This window comes from Echinops telfairi, unplaced genomic scaffold (genome assembly GCF_000313985.2).
Source record: "Echinops telfairi isolate 266 unplaced genomic scaffold, ASM31398v2 ScPeMD7_3509;HRSCAF=4178, whole genome shotgun sequence".
In the NCBI taxonomy this organism is placed as follows: Eukaryota; Metazoa; Chordata; class Mammalia; order Afrosoricida; family Tenrecidae; genus Echinops; species Echinops telfairi.
In genome coordinates, this window is record NW_022107407.1 from 13,362,342 (window position 1) to 13,379,930 (window position 17,589).

Below are 17,589 nucleotides of genomic sequence, written 5' to 3' on the forward strand. Positions count from 1 at the left end.
CATGGACAGAACACCTTTCTTAGCGGTCAGTGAGTGTTTTAGGCAACTTCCTGCAAGGTCCTGTGGGGCTGAGAGGAACGGAGAATGAATTATTCGCCGTCTTTGCAGTCTTTGTACCTCCCAAGAGGTGCAACGTTGCTTCTCAAAGTTTGAATGTTCACCAAAGGTCTCATGTCCAAGAGTGAATAGTATATAAGGCAATGGATTTTTAAAAAACAGGACAGGGCGAGGTTTCGCTGGATATGGATACTTTTAATTCTTTAGTGAGTCAGTGGAAAAAATGTGGACAATGGAGCCATTATTCATATCTGGCCAAAGTCTAATACTTGTAATATACTCTGCCTCCAAATCTTAATTGTTTTTTAAAAGGAACAATATTTTTATTTTTTAATTTTTAAGATCATTTTATTGGGGCTCATACAATCCATCCATCAGTTGTTTCAAGCATATTTGTACATATGCTGCCATCATTATTTTCTAAATATTTACTTTCTATTTGAGTCCTTGGTTTCAGCTCTTTTTACCCACCCGCCCATCCTCCTGACCCCTTGATAAATTATAATGTATTATTATTTTCATACATTACACTGATCGCTGTCTCCCTCCACCCACAGTTTCTTCTCCCTCCTCTCCCCACCTTCCCCTTCCCCTCCTGATATCGCTGCTCCCACTTCTGTACCCAAAGGGTTTATCTGACTTGGTTTCTGTGTGTCCTGAGCTCTTATCTATACCTGTGTACATGCTTCAGTGAAAGGCAGGACTGGGGTCTTGATAGTGGGGGTTAAGGAAGTCTCAAGGAACACTTGAGGCTTTTCATTGGTGCTATATTGTGCCCTGGTTGACTCAACCCTTCCTTGTGACCCTTCTGTGATGGGATGTCCCATTGTCTACAGATGGTTTTGGGGTCTCTGCTTCAACTCCCCTCCTTCTCAACAATATGTTCTTCGTTTGTGTGTTTTGTGTCTTCTGATGCCTGTTACCCGATCCCGTCCGACACCTTACGATCTCACAGGCTGGTGTGTTTCTTCCATGTGGGCTTGTTGTTTTTGCTTGTTGTTTTTTTGCTAGATGGCCGCTTGTTTAACTTCTAGCCTTTGAGACCCCAGAGAATATAGCTTTGATAGCCTGGCACCACATTTGCTTGTGCACCCATTTTGTCTTCAGCGATTGCACTGGGAGGGTGAGCATCACAGAATGCCTGGTTGTTAGAGCAAAGTGTTCTTGCATTGAGGGAGAGCTTAAGCAGAGGCCCAAAATCTGTCTATTTTTATGAATTAATATATTTACGTAAGTGTATACCTATGCTTATACCTCTATCCATATCTTTGCTTCCTAGATCTTTCCTCTGTTTCCTTTTACCTTCTTCCTTTAACACTATCACGATCATCCTTCCACCTGTTAGTAATTCCATTCAGCTAGATTGCTGTTGCTACAACCACCTCAGGATCTCTAAGTCTGTCCTCTTCATTGTTGGTGTTAATTTCCTAGTTGTTCCCCTGTTTGTGGTGGTGTTTGCTCACTGCTCACCGCTCCCTTCCTCTGTCTCCTCCTCCCTCTAAGGCCCTTCAAAACCATCGGTCCTGTTTCTTTCTCGTCGGGCTTGCTTCCCATGCCTATCTTATATAGGAAGGCAAACCAACATAGAAAATACAAAAATAAAACAAATAATTGAAAGGAACAATATTTTAATATGAGTAGCTATAGGACAAACTTGAGTGGCCTGCCATGCTCTGCACTGTATGGTCTTCTATAAACATAGCCAAGAGTAGCCATGACAAGAGCCAAGACTCTCAATAGTTGGAAGATTTACAGCAAGCATTTGCTTACATGTAAACCTTAAAATTTACAAAAATATTTTTGTTATTGTTCAGTATTATCTATTCTGTGAGATAGGCAAAATAGATGTTAAACTGATCAAATCCTGTATAGAATTAAGTAGATTACTAACAAAATGAGCACATACCCATTTTACAAATGTGGACATTCAGGCTTAGAAAGAGCAAAAAGAGCTCCCTATTACTATGATAAGTAGAAAATAATGTAGAACTAGTAGCTGGAATGTTCTTGTCTTGACACTTGCTGGCTAGCAGATGGATAGGATAACAGGTCACTTGACCTAGGAGAGCATGAGTGTTCAGCTCTCTGTACTGAGAGGGCTGGAAAATAGGGGTAGGAGTGATAGGGTTGTATGTTTTTGAAAACCAAAACAGAGAGTTTCTGTTGAATGTACAGCAGAAGTTAGGATAATAAGGGGAGAAAGTTAGGATAACAAGGAAAGGATGCCTAAATTTTCAGGTCTTGGTGTTGATGTGATAATGTTCCAATCTGGGACTTCATTGTAGTTGCTTATGTTGAATGGCTTTGTAGAACATGGTTGTGTTACAAATTCTATACATGCAGAAACATTTTCAGTTTTCCTGTAAGATCTCTACTCTCATGAACACGCTATTATTTTCTATTTTCAAAAAAAATATTTGGTAGAAATTGTGACCATAAAAGATAGGAAAATAAAGACCTGGCCCATCCCAAGGCAGAAGTTTCTTGAGGCATCCAACCAAGACATCACCTCTTTGCTTTTAAAGAGTGAACAAATAAAATGAGAGTCTATCAGATGTTACTGGAAAATATTAAACTTTTTATCACACACATTGTTTTAGGACTGTGTTCAAACCAGACCTAATAGTGGATTGTTTTGATGTGTGGTTTGGGGCAGAAGATATGATTATAAGACCACCTTGTGATTCAGGCTTGGTTTGGCCCTTGCGTTTACCTTCAAATGGAAAGTACAGTCTGGTATTCTAGAATAAACATCAGCCAGCCAACCTGTGACAAAAATGTTTCAGGCGTCTGGTTTTGCTGGTATGCCGCTCTCTAGCCATTTAAGAGAACATCTTCAAAACACTACCAAAAGAGATTTCTTCTGTTACACTGAGAGGTTTCTATAGAAATGCTTGTTTAGTTTTTGAATACTCTGCTATAATCAAAGGCTCCCTGGTGGTGCCGTGGTTACAAGTTGGGCTGCCAACCACAGGGTAAGCAGTTTGAAACCACCAGTCGCACTTTGGCAGGAATGAGACTTTTTCCTCCAATAGACTTGGTCTCTGAAACCCACAAAGGCAGCCCTACCCTGTCCTATCGGGTAGCTATGCATCGGCATTGACTTGATGGCAGTGAGTTTAGTTTTGTACACCGACTGTATTCAAGAATCCCTCACCGTGACTCAGCAGTCCTCTGGAGGGTGTATACCCTCAAGAAGTAAAAGTCATACCAGGAACAAACAGACCCACGCACCCCAGTGTTTATCGCAGTACTGCTTACAATCGCAAGGAGGTGGCAGCACTCTAAATGCCCATCAGTAGAAGAAAGGGTAAAGGAATTTAGGAATATGCACCCAGTGGAATGCTGTGTGCTGCCAAACAAACAATGGTGAAACCAGGAAGCATTTCATGGCATGGGTAGTCCTGGAGAACATTATTCTGAGTGAACGTAGTTAGTCATTCACAAAAAGACCGATCTTGGATGAGACCACTGATACACATCTATAAAAGAATCCCTGGGGGTTCTGCTGGGGGTTAGCATTGGGTTCCTAACCATTAGGTTGGTGGTTCAAACCCACCAGGTGCTCTGTTAGGGAAAGGTGAAACTTTCTGTCCCCTACATAGTGTTGCCATGAGTTGGAATTGACGTGATGGCAGTGGACTTGCCATGATTTTTAAACATGATACTCAGAAGTAGCCTTGGTGGTGCAGTGGCAAAAGGGTTTGTCCTCTTAACTGAAAAGTCAGTGGTGTGAGTCTACCAGGTGCTCTGTGGGAGAAAGGTGTCGCAGTCTGCTTCCATAAAGATTATAACCTTGGAAACCCTGTAAAGTAGTTCTACCCGGTCCTGCCGTGCAAAGTGTATCATATTCGATATGGTGGAGTTTTGTCACAATGATAATTAAAAATCTACACTAGAAATTAAATTATGATATTTTTATTCTGCCTTTTTCCTTTCTTCCTCTCAACTCCTACTTTTTTTTTTCTTAACTCCAATCTTTCTTTGGGAAGTAAAAACTAAAAATTTTTTCTCAAAAGTGATTCTGAACTGATGTTCAGGCCACTGGCCTGCTGGGGTTTTTGCTCTTAGTATTCACCTCTTCCTTCCTGACTTCCTTTCTTTTCAGTGCACCCTCCACTGTGGAGGGCAAATGAATCAACTCTTCAAATCTAACAAACTCTTCAAATATAACATCTACCCTAAGCTACCCTAAAGCCCTGAGGATGATCCCACTCCACAGCCCCTGTGACAGGAAACCTGGAGCTGGAGGAGAAGCTGAGACTATGAGGTTTGGGGGGAGTCAGGAGGGGCAGCTTCGGACTGCCAATGGGCATGGCCCCAGAGCATGCCAGTGGCCGGACCGGAAAGCGTGCTCTGTCCCTGACTGTGGGCATGTGGGTCTCTCTGCAAGACACATTCATTCATGAGCTAGTTTCTGACCAACTACACTCTGTTAGAGCAGTGCTGTAGTCTCCAAGAAACCTGATTCCCTATGGGATGCTCAGTCTTAGAAGAAATTTCCAGTGGGGTGATGCGAATGATCACACTGGCAAGTACGGGCCTTCGTGGATATGCAGGAGGTGGGCAGAGCTCTCTGAGTTTTGTAGCGTCCCTGCAGTCTGGGGCGGAATGGCCGCCCAGCTTCTGCAAGGACTGCGCATTCCCAGGGTTGCTGCTGACTCCTGTGTAGCTTCATGGGCCCCTCACCTTCCTGCAGGCCTCCCACAGACTCCTCTGGGAAGCATGACACACAGGTTGAGAAATGAGTCTTCAGGCCATTTAAGTGTTTTCGTGTGTCCTGTTAAGACTTGCCAACCAAACTCCAGCTGTTCCCCGAGGTTTTGGTTTATACGCTGTGTGGCTTTTCCAGACTTGGCTATCAGACGAGTCTAATTTTTCCACCAACTCTTGTTACACAATTAGTATCTTTACACAGAACTGAGATCGCTCTAGAAATGAAATCACTTATTCCCTGAGGATTAGGAAAACGGGTTGGGGTGGCTGACAGTAGGGTGAAGCCATCTTTTAGGGGTACTTTACAACTGGCCTTTTCTTCTTTAACACTGTCAGTGTTCACCGTCTTCCCTTCATTTTTATGAAGCACCAGAACATCCCTCCCTCCTGACCCTGCCCTGCAAGGACGCTCAGTCAGCCACTCGGCCTTTGGTGGGGGACCAACCATCGTTAGCAGCCGTGTGAGGCAATAGCACTTCTTATCTGGCCTTGAGGTGTGTTCCTTTGAGACTTTATTGCAAGTAAAACCAATTCCTTTGCTTTCTAATTTACTACTATGTTGAATTTGGTGCATTATCAAAACTCAGATACCTTTTGAAAGTACCATAAGTATTGATGATTTATCTTCCCAAATGGTGGGTGTACTCTCAAATACCCTCCCCACCCCTGCTAACTTCTGTGGAGGGATAGTCCTGGGGAGGTGGGTCATGTGTGGTTTTATTAAGTGTTCAATGTATGCCATGTCCAGAGTGCAGGACAAAAAAGGCGATGGAAAGTTTTGGAAATGCATAATGGTGAAAATTGGCCAATGTGATAAACGTGATTGTTGTTGTTGATGGCCTAGGTGCCATCAAATGCATTTTCCACTCATCTTGACTGAGATGTCAGAGAAGGACCACCTCATCCGGTTTCCTAGGCTGTACTATTGGTGGGATTGGCCTGGCAGGTCTTTCTTACACAGAACAGCCAGATTGGCTTGAACTGCCAGGCTCCTGGTTGGTCGCTGATCAAATAATTGTTGTGTTAGAGGGTTGGTACACATCATTCATGTCACAGAATCGTACTTGCGAAGAATGTTACAGAAGTCATCAGTAGTCTGTCATTCAGGGAAGATGTTATATGCTTAGTTACAACTACAAGGTTAACATTTGAGAACTTGTGCTTCAAAACTATGTGCTTGGGGAGGAGGAACCTGGGAAGGAAGGGGAAAATGAGGAGCTGATACCAAGGTCTTAAGTGGAGAGCAGACGTTTTGAGAATGATGAGGGCAACGAATGTACCAATGTGCTTGACACAATGGATGGATTGTGATAAGAGTCGTATGAGCCCCCAATAAAATGATTTTTAAAAAAAACGAAACCAAAAACTATGTGTTTGGAAAGAATCCTACTTGTTAGAAACTCACCACAATTTTACTATACTTCAGATTTTAGGAGAATTAATTCTTTTTTAGGTTTTTAATACGTCATGGTCAACTCAATTCACTGCCATTGAGTCAATACTGATTCATAGCAACTCTATGTAGGGTTTCTGAGGCTGTAAATCTTTACTGGAGAAGATAACAATATCTTTTCCCCATGGGGCAGTTGGTGGGTTTGAACCTCGTACCTTGAAGTTAGCAGTGCAGCGGTTGGCTGGCAGTACCATATCAGGTATTTCAGTCAGGATTATTTTGGTTGTACAATAGAAACTATATTAATTCAGGTAACTGAAATCCAGAAGGCAACTCCACCTTAAGGTTTGCTTGATCAAGGGTGGAATGCCGACTTTGTGGCCTGGCTTGCTTTCTTTGGTGGCTTGGCTCTCAATTTCCGTATCTGTTGCCTTGACTCAGTTTCCCTGCTTGGTGATGACTGACTACTGCCTTTCAGTTGACCTTCCGAAATCCCTGTGTCTGGCTGGAAGAGAATGAATGACTCATTCCTAGGCACACAGAAGTTTTTGCACTGGTTTGAATGAACCTGACTGTGTCACATGACCATTCTTGAGCTGTCCCTGGGAGAGATGGAAGGCCTGGACCCGGAGCTGCTTCTGGAGTCATGGGTGGACTTTCTCTTCTTCAACAAGAGCTGAAAATGGGAGCTGGCTCATGCCTCCGTGGGTAGCTGGGGCATTTTTACTTGAAGACAAACGGTTGTTGGGCGGGTTAGATAAGAGCTACAGGCCACACTGATTAGAGGCTCAAAATGTAAAGGGAAAACAATAACAAAGGCAAAATTCCAGCCTTCTGAGTTAATCTCCTCATTCATTTGAAAATCAGGTAAAGGGTGGAAGATCAGCATGCATTATGTTTAATTCCCGTTTGCCAATCACACACTTTTATCTTTTTGACTGGAGCACAACAGGCTTTTTATTTTGTAGCTAGCTGTAAGTAGAAACTGAAATAGAAATGCGCTTTGTCCACAAATGAATGTAAGCAGAGTCCAGCAGCAGAGCTCTGTAGAGACAACTGCAGGCTGGAAAGTGGGTGATTGAGTCCTGGTGTCCTGGTTCTTATCTCTCTTTTGGTTTTGAAGTGTCACTGTGCTGTTTAATATGTTAAATCTTGTAGTCTCCGTTTTCTGGCTTCAATGCCAGGCTCCAGGGATCCGCTCGTATTCCTTTACCCATGATCCTTGTGAACGAATTTCTTGGTTCTTGCAATTGTTGCTCTGGCCCCTACTTGACACTGTTGTGAGGGCTGGGGAAGTGGAGGACATACCCTAAAATAATTTAATAAAACTTGTTCTTGAGTCAAGACTAATTAGACCCTCTCTGTGTCCCTAGAATCCTCTTTGTCCTTCTGGTAGGATTTCCTTCAGACTTAAAAAAACAATAATAACACACAGACACACACACACACACACACACACACACACACACACACACACACACATATTTATGGTGCTTTGTGCCAGATCTGATTGCCCACTGTGTGATTAGCTCCTTGAAGATAGCGATCGTGACTTATTTGTGTCTAGGTCTCCCAGCCCATCTGAGGAGCTTAGAAAGAATGAGTGGGGCTGGTGTTCCTGGTTAGCTGCCTGCAATCTGTCTGGTTAGTCATTTGGTAAGCATCCGCTGCGTCTGGAACAGTCGTCTGTGCCCTGAGCACTGAGGAGCTCAGAAAGCTTACAAAAGGGCTAGCTAGCATCCAGTCTTTTGTTCTATATTAAAGTCTGAAGCAAATGTTTAACCAGTGACTTCTTTTTTGGACATGTATCCTGATGCATGTTCACTTAAAAAAATCCAGCCCCATCGAGACATACTTGGCATTTAAAGGTGCACTGTTTAAAGTTTTGATCAGTTTTGACGACGTATATCTGTCTGTGCCTGAGACTGTGCATAATCAGGAGAATATCCATTACCCCCACCCCCCACCCCCCAAATGTCTCTTGTTCCCCTTGGCGATCCCTCCCTCTCACCAACTGGCTGCCTCTTGTGACTTTTGTATCTATATCCACAAGAAAGGACATCCGTCTTTAGTTTTCCTTTCTTGGAATGCTAAAGCTGCTAAGTTTGGTGAATCAGGGTAAATCGTGTCTCATAAAACGAGTTGGGAAACATTCCTTCCTTTATATATATATATATTTTTTTTAAGAGTGTATGTAGAATTGATTTTATATCTTCCTTAAATGTTTGGTAGTTCTATTTTGAACTCTTAAAAGAGAGTGGTAGAGTGGCAAAACTGTCAGACTATTGTATGCTGTTTATAAGAAATGTATTTTGCCTATAATGATAGAAATAAGTTGGAATAATGGGTGAAAATATGGTTATGTCTAATGTATCATCTCACTGTTATTTTTTCTTTCTGTTTATCCCATTTATTTCAGTTCTGTCCCCTTTCTTTTCTGCCTTGTTTTGATTAAGAGTTTTTACAACTAATTCTCTTTTACATCCTTATTGGCTACTAGTTGTTGTTCATTAATTTCATGGTTGCTTTAGCATTTAAAGCCCACGACAGTGAGTTTTGAGTTTCTTCCTTTTACAGCATCATTTCAAATAAAATATCTTCGCCTTAAAGTATTAGGAGAACCACACAGTTAAGTTTCTTGGAAACAGTTTCAACATTTCAGTGCTTCCTTTTAAGATTTGTTAAGCAGAAATGAAGCCATGCTCCATGTAAGGATAATCACTTAACACCATTGTGTGTTCTACCCAATGGCTGGATCTTGAAGTCTTTCAATCTGACTGAAGTGGACAGTGCCTTTCTTCCCACGCTTTATGGTGTTGTCATACATTTTGTCTTTACTTATTTATAGTATAAACATCACACTATATTTTCATTTTGTTGAAGCGGTCCATTTTTTAATAGTGCTAAGCATATATAACAAAGCATTTACTAATTCAAAAATTGTTATATGTAAAATTCATTGACTGAATTACATTCCTTTTGTTTTACAACCATTGTCATTATCCCTTTCAAAATGATTCCACCATTAGGAACAGACAATTAGTGCCTCCTATGAAATGATCCCCCACTCGCTGCCCCCCCCTTCTGTACCATTCCTGATAGCCACTAATAAACTTTTGATTTCTATACATTAATCTGTGCCATATGAATGCGATCATATAATATTTCTTTGTTGATAATGGACTTATTTCACACGGCACGGTGTTTTGGGGTTCATCTGTGTTGTGGCATGTATCATGACTTCTTTCTCTTTATGGCTGAAGGACATATGCTTGGTCAAGTAGCGGGTCCGAAAAAGAGGAGGACATTCAAGGAGATGATGGACATAGCAATGGGTTCCAACATCACCACACCTGTGAGAGTGGTGCCGGGGTGGGCAGTGTTTACTTTTGTTGAACGTAGACTTGCCACTTCTGGAAATGGTGGCACATTGACCAATTTCTTTTGGCACAGTGACTGTGTAATTTTCTTTTGATACTTTCTGTATCATTTCTTTTTTTTTGCCCATAGAATCCTTTATTATTTCAACTCCAGACTTGGATTTTTTTCTTCTTTTAGCTTGTGGCTTGCTGAACTAGTTCTTTTTCCTTTTTTGCCTTTGTTTCATTTTGTATAGTTTTTATATTTTTGGTATCTTGTAAATAAAAACAACCAGCTTTTCTAGGTTCATAATTTATTGTACAAACTCAGTATCGCATGATGAGGTGACATTCGCTTCTCCAGGTTTGAGAGCTTAGCAGCTGAGAATGCATTTACGATGCTTTCACAGCTGGAGGTTTTTTAGGTCTTAACGTGATGTATAGGACCAGCAGAGCAATGTGCCCGTATGTGGCCAGCACACAATTCATTCTACCTGTGGGAGTTGAAGAGTCGAAATATTTTTTAATACCAGTGAACTGGAATTGAGCATCGGCTTCTGGACCTGCCATGATTTTGATCTTGCCAAATCTACAAATTCCACAGCTAGTGTCCGTCAACATCTGCAACCACCACTCGGCTCAGCCGGAGGACTGAACTTGTTCTTTCTGTTTGGTTTTCTAACTCCATGTTTTTGCACATTTCATTACAGCATTATACTTTGTCTCCTTGAGCTGCCTTCAAATTTGTTAATTCAACTCTTGCTTTAGCTACTCTACTTTTAAGAGCAAGGTTCCAAGACTCTTCAAACCTTCACCTTGGCCTGTCTTTCCCATCTTTTTAATTCCCTTTTGCTTTCTTCACGTGTGATGTTCCTGATGTCGTCCCACAGCTCACCTAGTCTTTGGTTACAAGTGTTCGGGGTCCGTTTCTTGACACAGCCTCTAAATCCAGGTGGAAAGCACTCAAGGTTGTATTTTGGCTGAACTTGAATATGATCACATGATGATCTGTTCCATGGTCGGCTTCTGGCCTTGTGGGGGCTGATGCCATCGAGCTTCCCCGTGATCTCTTCTCACGGATGTGTCCAGTTTGGTTCCTGCATATTCTGTCTGGGGAGTTCCATAGGTGTCGTCTGGGTTTTGTTGCAATGAATAAACCACGAGTCTTGCTGAATTCTATTATGTGATCTGCAGCTTTGTTTCTATTAACAATGCCGTATTTCCCAACTATTGATCGTTCTGCTTTGTTTCCAATGTTCACATTCCAATCACCAGTAATTATATCAGTGCATCTTTGATCAATTTTAGGCTGAAATAGTTTGTAGAATTCTTCAATTTTGAAATCATTGGCTATAGTGGTTGATGCTTAACTTTGTGTAATATTTGTATTATCTGGTCTTCCTCGTAGGTGTATAGATATTATCACAGATAGCATTGTACTTCAATATAGATCCCAAATGCTTTTGCAGATGAATGCAACACCCTTCCTCTTCAACTTGTCCTTCACACCACAGTAAATAAACAAAACGATTGCTTGATTCAAAATGGTCAATACTGGTCCATATCAGCTCACTAAAGTCTAGGATATAGATCTTTGTGTTCCATTTTATTTTTGACAGCTTCCTGCTTTCTAGATTCTTACTTCATGCATTTCACATTCTGATGATTAATGTATATTTGCAGCTGTTCTTTTCTCCTCATTTGGAGAAGTGTCTCATCAGCAAGGGGTGGGCCAAAGCCTTCCTCCATCCACATCATTACATTCTCTTTTGAGGAAGGAGGCAGCTCTTCCCCGGTCTTATTTTGAGTGCCTTACAAGCTGTGGGGCTCTTCTGGCACCGTATCAGACAGTGTCCCTCTGCTATTCGTGGGGTTTTCCATGGCTAATCCCTCAGAAGAGGCGTGTCTAGTCCCTCTCTTAGTCTGTGCTTATTCTGGACGCTCTGCCAAAACCTGTTCACTCATGCTTTCTTCATGTATGATTTCCTGATGTCATCCCACAACTCACCTGGTCTTTGGTTATTCGTGTTCAGGGTCCATTTCTTGGTGTAGCGTCTAAATTGCTGGCATACCTGCAAGCATCGCAGCAATATGCAAACCACCACAGCAGGATAAATGGACAGATGAGTGGTGGGACATTATAAATAATTATAAATATTTGTATTCTCCTCTGAGTATTTCAGTTATCCATATAGTGTGTGTATGTATGTATATATACGTGTGTGTATGTGTATATATATAGTATATATTGTGTGTATGCATACAAAATATATTACTCATATATATCTGTATCCTCCTTTGAATATTCCAATTACCAATATAGTATATTTATATCATATATATATCTGTGTATAGACACACACATATACACTACTAATATATATCTGTATCCTGTTCATCGATTATTCTAGTTACATATATAGTGCATATATATTATATATGTGTATATATATGCACATATGCGGCATATTACTCATCTATATCTGTGTCCCCCCCTCTGAGTGTTCCGGTTACCCTCTCTTGTATCTATTGGTTCATTTACATGCATCCATAGTTCACTGATTCTATTTATCCATGGTCATCATCCAGCTATAAAAGCAGGGTTAAGCAGTTATGATGTACACATGTAAATATATTTATATATGGGAATGAGGAAATAGGTCTATGTACCATATATACTCGAGTATAAGCCAACCCGAATATCAGCCAAGGCACCTAATTTTACCACAAAAGCTGCATTAAAATTGTGCTGAAAAGATTGGCTTATACACGAGTATATATGGTACCTATATTTATAGCTTTAGTATTATGGTAACAGATGGACATTGGGCTTCCTCTCAAGTATTCCCTCAACACAAGAACCTTTGTTCTTTTTATTAACCTGGCATTCCATGATGGTCACCTTCCAAATACGATTGCTGAGTAAAAAGAGGGTGCATAAGCAAATGTGGTGAAGAAAGCTGATGGAACCCAGCTATCAAAAGATAAAGCATCTGGGGTATTAAAGGCTTGAAGATAAACAAGTGGCCATTTAGCTGAGAAGCAACAAAGTCCACATGGAAGAAGCACACCAGCCTGTGTGATCATGATGTATTGATGGAATCAGGTATCAGGCATCAAAGACCCAGAACAAAAAATTATATCATTGTGAATGAGGGTAAATGTGGAGTGGAGACTCAAAGCCCATCTGTAGGCCACTGGACATCCCCTTACAGAAGGGTTGTGGGTAGAAGACAAGCCAGTCAGGGTGCAGTAGAGCACTGATGTAACATACAACTTTCCACTAGTTCTTTAATGCTTTCTCCCTCCCACTATCATGACCCCAATTGTACCTTACAGATCTGGCTAGACCAGAGCATGTACACAGGTACAGATAGGAGCACAGGAAACACAGGGAATCCAGGACAGATAAACCCTCAGGACCAATATTGAGATTAGCGATACCAGGAGGGGAAGGGAAAGGCGGGGGGAGAAAAGGGGAACGGATCTCAACGATCTACCTATAAGTCCCTCTCAGGGGGATGGACAACAGAAAAGTGGGTGAAGGGAGACATTGGTCAGTGTAAGACATGCAACAATGATAATAATTTATAAATTATCAAGGGTTCATGAAGGAGGGAGGGGAAAAAATGAGACGCTGATGCCGAGGCCTCAGACGGAGAGAAAATGTTTTGAGAATGATGATGGCTACAAGTGTACAAATGTGCTCGACCCAATGGATGGATGTATGGATTGTGATGAGTTGTACAAGCCCCCAATAAAATTACTTAAAAGAAAATGTTAGCCAATCCTGCCTAAAACAACGACTTGGGTTCTGGGCTCTTTTTTTTAATTGAAAAAAAAAATCATTTTATTGGGGGCTCGTACAATTCTCATCACAATCCATACATACATACATCCATTGTGTCAAGCACATATGTACATTTGCTGCCCTCATCATTCTCATAACATTTGCCCTCCACCTCAGCCCTTAATATCAGTTGCTCATTATCCCCCTCCCTCCTCATCCCCCTCTCTCATGAACCTTTCATAATTCACAACTTATTATAGTTTTGTCATAAGTTACACTGTCAGCTGTCTCCCCCGCCCTCTTCTCTGCTGTCCCTCCCCCAGGGAGGAGGCAATACCTAGATTCTTGTAATCGGTTACCCTTTCCACCCCACATTCCCTTCACCACTGGTCCTGAAGGAGTCATCTGTCCTGGATTCCCTGTGTTTCCAGTTGCTATCTGTACCAATGTACATCCTCTGGTCTAGCCAGATTTGTAAAGTAGAATTGGGATCATGATAATAGTTGGGGGGGGGGGGAGCATTTAAGAACTAGAGGAAAGTTATATGTTTCATCGTTGCTACCCTGTACCCTGATTGGCTCATATCCTCCCCTCAACCCTTCAATGAGGGGGTGTTCTGGGCTCCTTTTGCATTTGGAATTCTATCATCATTAGTGCCTGGTCCTCTGGCCAGCCACTGAAGGGGGGTAAAGCGTAGACTCTGCACACTGCCCATAACTGCCTTGTCTTGGAAGTGATGCCATCATTTCTGCTCACATTTCATGGCTAAGAACTGGTAGCATTTCCCACTCTAGATGCCAGGGTTCTGGGAAATGTAGTTTAGCAGTATGGAAAGGAGGAAGCGGCTTTTGAGTACCATGTTCGTCTCTGCCACTATTGTGCTGAACTCTAGTAGAGAGTTACTGTGGTTACTGTGCTCCCATTGATTTTCAGCCACCGCACCTGTCATTGGTCTGCTTTCGACATCTTCATTTCTGCTCCCTTGTTGGCCTTCGTTGCTGTCAGTGACAGTGCTACTGGGTGTATACATAAGGCAGCTCTCAGCTTCTGTTGCTTTGTCTGACAAAGAAGCCTCCTAGATTTAAGAATTCTCTTAATTTTGTGTTCTTTGACTTAGGCTAGTAATTTACTTTCCTGATCCCCAGCTGAAATCATTATGCAGGGCTCCAGCAGGCATCTCTCAGAGATAAATACAGTTTTAAAACTCAGTCTATTCTGATGGCAAGAGTTTGGCTTGTAATTTGAAGGGAAAGGCAAGTTTATCAGGCCCCTATGAGTAGAGTCAACTGGATGGCAGTGAGTTTGGTTTGGTTTGGATGTCGTTGCCAAATGTGATTAGGTGTGGTAAAGGTACAATGGTGTCAATAGTTCTACCCCAAGGATCAGAGCCATATTTCTCTGAGTACTAAAGGCTTTTCTCCAACTGTCCAGAAAGATGTGGGGTTTTATGAAAACAAGCTCTGTGTTATGTAGCTCCAGAAAATAATTGGTGAGGTGCTGGGGGTATAGAAAGAGAAAATGCAGTCTTTTATCCTTCGGTTGATTTGTTAGCTTCTGAAAAGCAGGGGTCCACTGTGTTTCTGTACAATTTGTACTCCGGATGTCAATCATGCATTTTCTGATGTCTTTATGCCAGGGCTGTGAGGTGTGCCTGTGTGCTTGTGCGCATGTGCATGACCCCTCTCAGGAAGATTCCCGGCTCTTCCTATTTACTTCCAGTAATGCACAAATTGTATAGGGATTATTAAGATCATTGAAAATTTGCGCCCCCCCCCCTTGCCTTTAAGGACTTCTTAACTATTCATAGTTTACCTCCTCTAGAGCATGAAGTTGGCTTCCGTGAGCAGACATGCCAAATTAGCCATTCCTGTTTGAAAGAAGGGTGAGTTTCTTTTGGGAAACAAGCTGTATGCTAAGAGAATATGAAATCTGCTCGTTTCCCCTCTTAATTATACCATCCTGTTTATTTTTCCTTTGGCATATTAAAATATTTCCATGAAGTTTTATGTTCATAGTAGAAAAAATATGAAGTACAGATAAACAAAACAAAACTCACTCCTAGCTCTATCATTAGAGAAAACTTTTCACATATTTGTTGATTTTCCTCAGAAACACACACTCCCTTATCTTTGCAGATGAAAGAAACCCACTGCCATTGAGTAGACTCCTAAGTAGACAAAGTAGAGCTGTCCCCGAGGTTCCCGCACTTTCAGTGTGTACAGAGTTGGACGCCTACAGACTAATCTATACATGTGAATAGCCTGTCAGACAACGTGTCTTTGCCAATAGTTACAGGGCTGCTTCATAAGGGCCGCACCGCATTTACTTGTTTGGAATTGGTGCATTTTTTTAATCAAACCTTTACTATGTGTCATTTATTTGAACAAATGCTTCTGTTGCTGTTAACAATACTTTCAGAATACCATTGTATTTATTTTTGTGTATGCGAGGGCTTCAAAAAGTTGGGGGGAAAATGATGCTAAAAGATAATGGAGTATTTCTACAAACTTTCCAAAGCCCTCTTGTGCTTGTCTTGATTTTTTCAGGGTGGGTATCTACAACCTACAACATTTTACTCTGTGCCAAGGGTTGTGATTAGCTTATTTGGGGCCATTCCTTTTCATTCCCCCTCTTGTCCCTGTCCTTATATTCTTGAAGATGAGGATGCGTGTTCCCATGTAGGGGGACATGGATTACTTAGAAACAACAGAGCTGATGTGTAATACTCATCAGGCTGCGTGACTTGGAGTAGAGGTGAGAACCATATATTGTGGGGAACATAGTAGCAGATGCTTTATGTAAAGGCAGAACTGAGGAACAGGGAGGAAGGCAGACATAACTGACAGGACAAGGGAGAGCAGAAACAGAAATAGCTTTATTGGAGGGGAGAGGAAGGGGAGCTTCCGGATGAGGTTCCATGACCTAGGCCACCAGGTCAGGGAAGTCGTGCTCAGCAACTGGGGGCGAGGGTTTTTAAAGGGGTGGTGTGGAATGTATGGCAATTATGGCAATCAGCATATGGGGTCTGGAGACAGGGAGAATTGCTTGTCTACTCCTCTTGGCTTTCTTTGAACTCAGAACATCTGGTTTCACTGGTCATCTTATCTGGCGGTTATATTATCTGGTGCTGTCTGCTGCTGCCCTTTGGGATGTGCAGGGATGCACATGCAGGGCCCGGACCTGCTTCAGCTTAGTCCAGATGGGGGCTGCCTAGATCAGACCCAGCCCAGACATTCCAAGTGTCTTAATATTGGTAATGGGGCGACATTTTTTTTCCGTAGCTACTTCCTGCTGAGATAGGGCAAAGAAAGGGGGGATTAAGAGTTGGAAAGTTTGGGGGGGCTGGTCGCCAGCGGACTGTAAGGGTGAAGAAGCTGAGTGAACGTCAGGTTGGAGATATCTTTCATCCATTCCTGCAAGAATCTAAACACACAAAGAGCTAAAAGCAAAAGTACACAGATTATTATCAGAGAGTGGATGAGGAGCATAACCCAGGCTATTGCAGGATTTTGAAACCAGGAGAAGCTGGTGGTGCTCTATTGACATTTCCTGATTTTATTGGCCATGGTGCGGAGTACCTTAACATTTTGTTAACTATGCCCGATTCATTAATATAACAACGGTTTTTAATTTAGAAACATGCATGTTCCTTTTTTATCTGCTATTAATAAGTCAAGAGCTTGGCGATTTTGTAGGGTGACTCGTGCTAAGGATGTTAACTGCCTTTGGAAGGAGACAAGAGAGTTGTCAGTTTGATATATTTTTTGCAATGGATGATGGCTACTTTTGCTGGCAGCTGAAGAGCCTGTAAGAGATTAACTATTAATTTACCATTTACTATGGGGACACTTTGGTAGTCAGAAAATCCCCACTCTCTCCAGATAGTGTCATGACAGTGAGCTTTAAGGAACGCATAATTAGAATCAGAATATATATTCGCCGTCTTTTCCTTTAACTAGATGGAGAGCTCAAGTGAGAGCAACAAGTTTCGCTTTTTGAGAAGTAGTTTTTATTGGGAGGCATGCAGCTTTCCAGACTTGGTCAAGTGAGAGGACAGCATTTGCAACCTGCTGTTGTCCCTTGGGCATTTATGACAGAACTGCTATCAACAAACAAAGTTAGATCTGGTTTAGGATATGGTTGATCAGAGAGTCTGGGTCAGGGCAGTGTTAGTTCTTTAACTGCCTGGGGGCAGGAGTTATCACTAAGTTCCAGCAAGTTTAGGAGCTGAGGCAGGAGGGTTGCTGGGCTTAAAGAGGGAGTCTGGCACGGAG

The 17,589-nt window shown here is 42.0% G+C and overlaps 2 protein-coding genes across 2 annotated transcripts in view; one reads left to right on the forward strand and one right to left on the reverse strand.

Annotated features, from left to right (window-relative positions):
* The window catches only part of PXDN (peroxidasin), a 163,222-nt gene that overhangs the window by 1,391 nt on the left and 144,242 nt on the right, over positions 1-17,589 (forward strand). The gene's annotated exons all lie outside the window — the stretch shown is intronic.
* LOC115870947 (ATP synthase membrane subunit K, mitochondrial-like) lies at positions 9,919-10,095 on the reverse strand. Its single transcript, XM_045294253.1, has one exon. It carries the CDS (start codon positions 10,093-10,095, stop codon positions 9,919-9,921), a length of 177 nt encoding a protein of 58 aa, XP_045150188.1.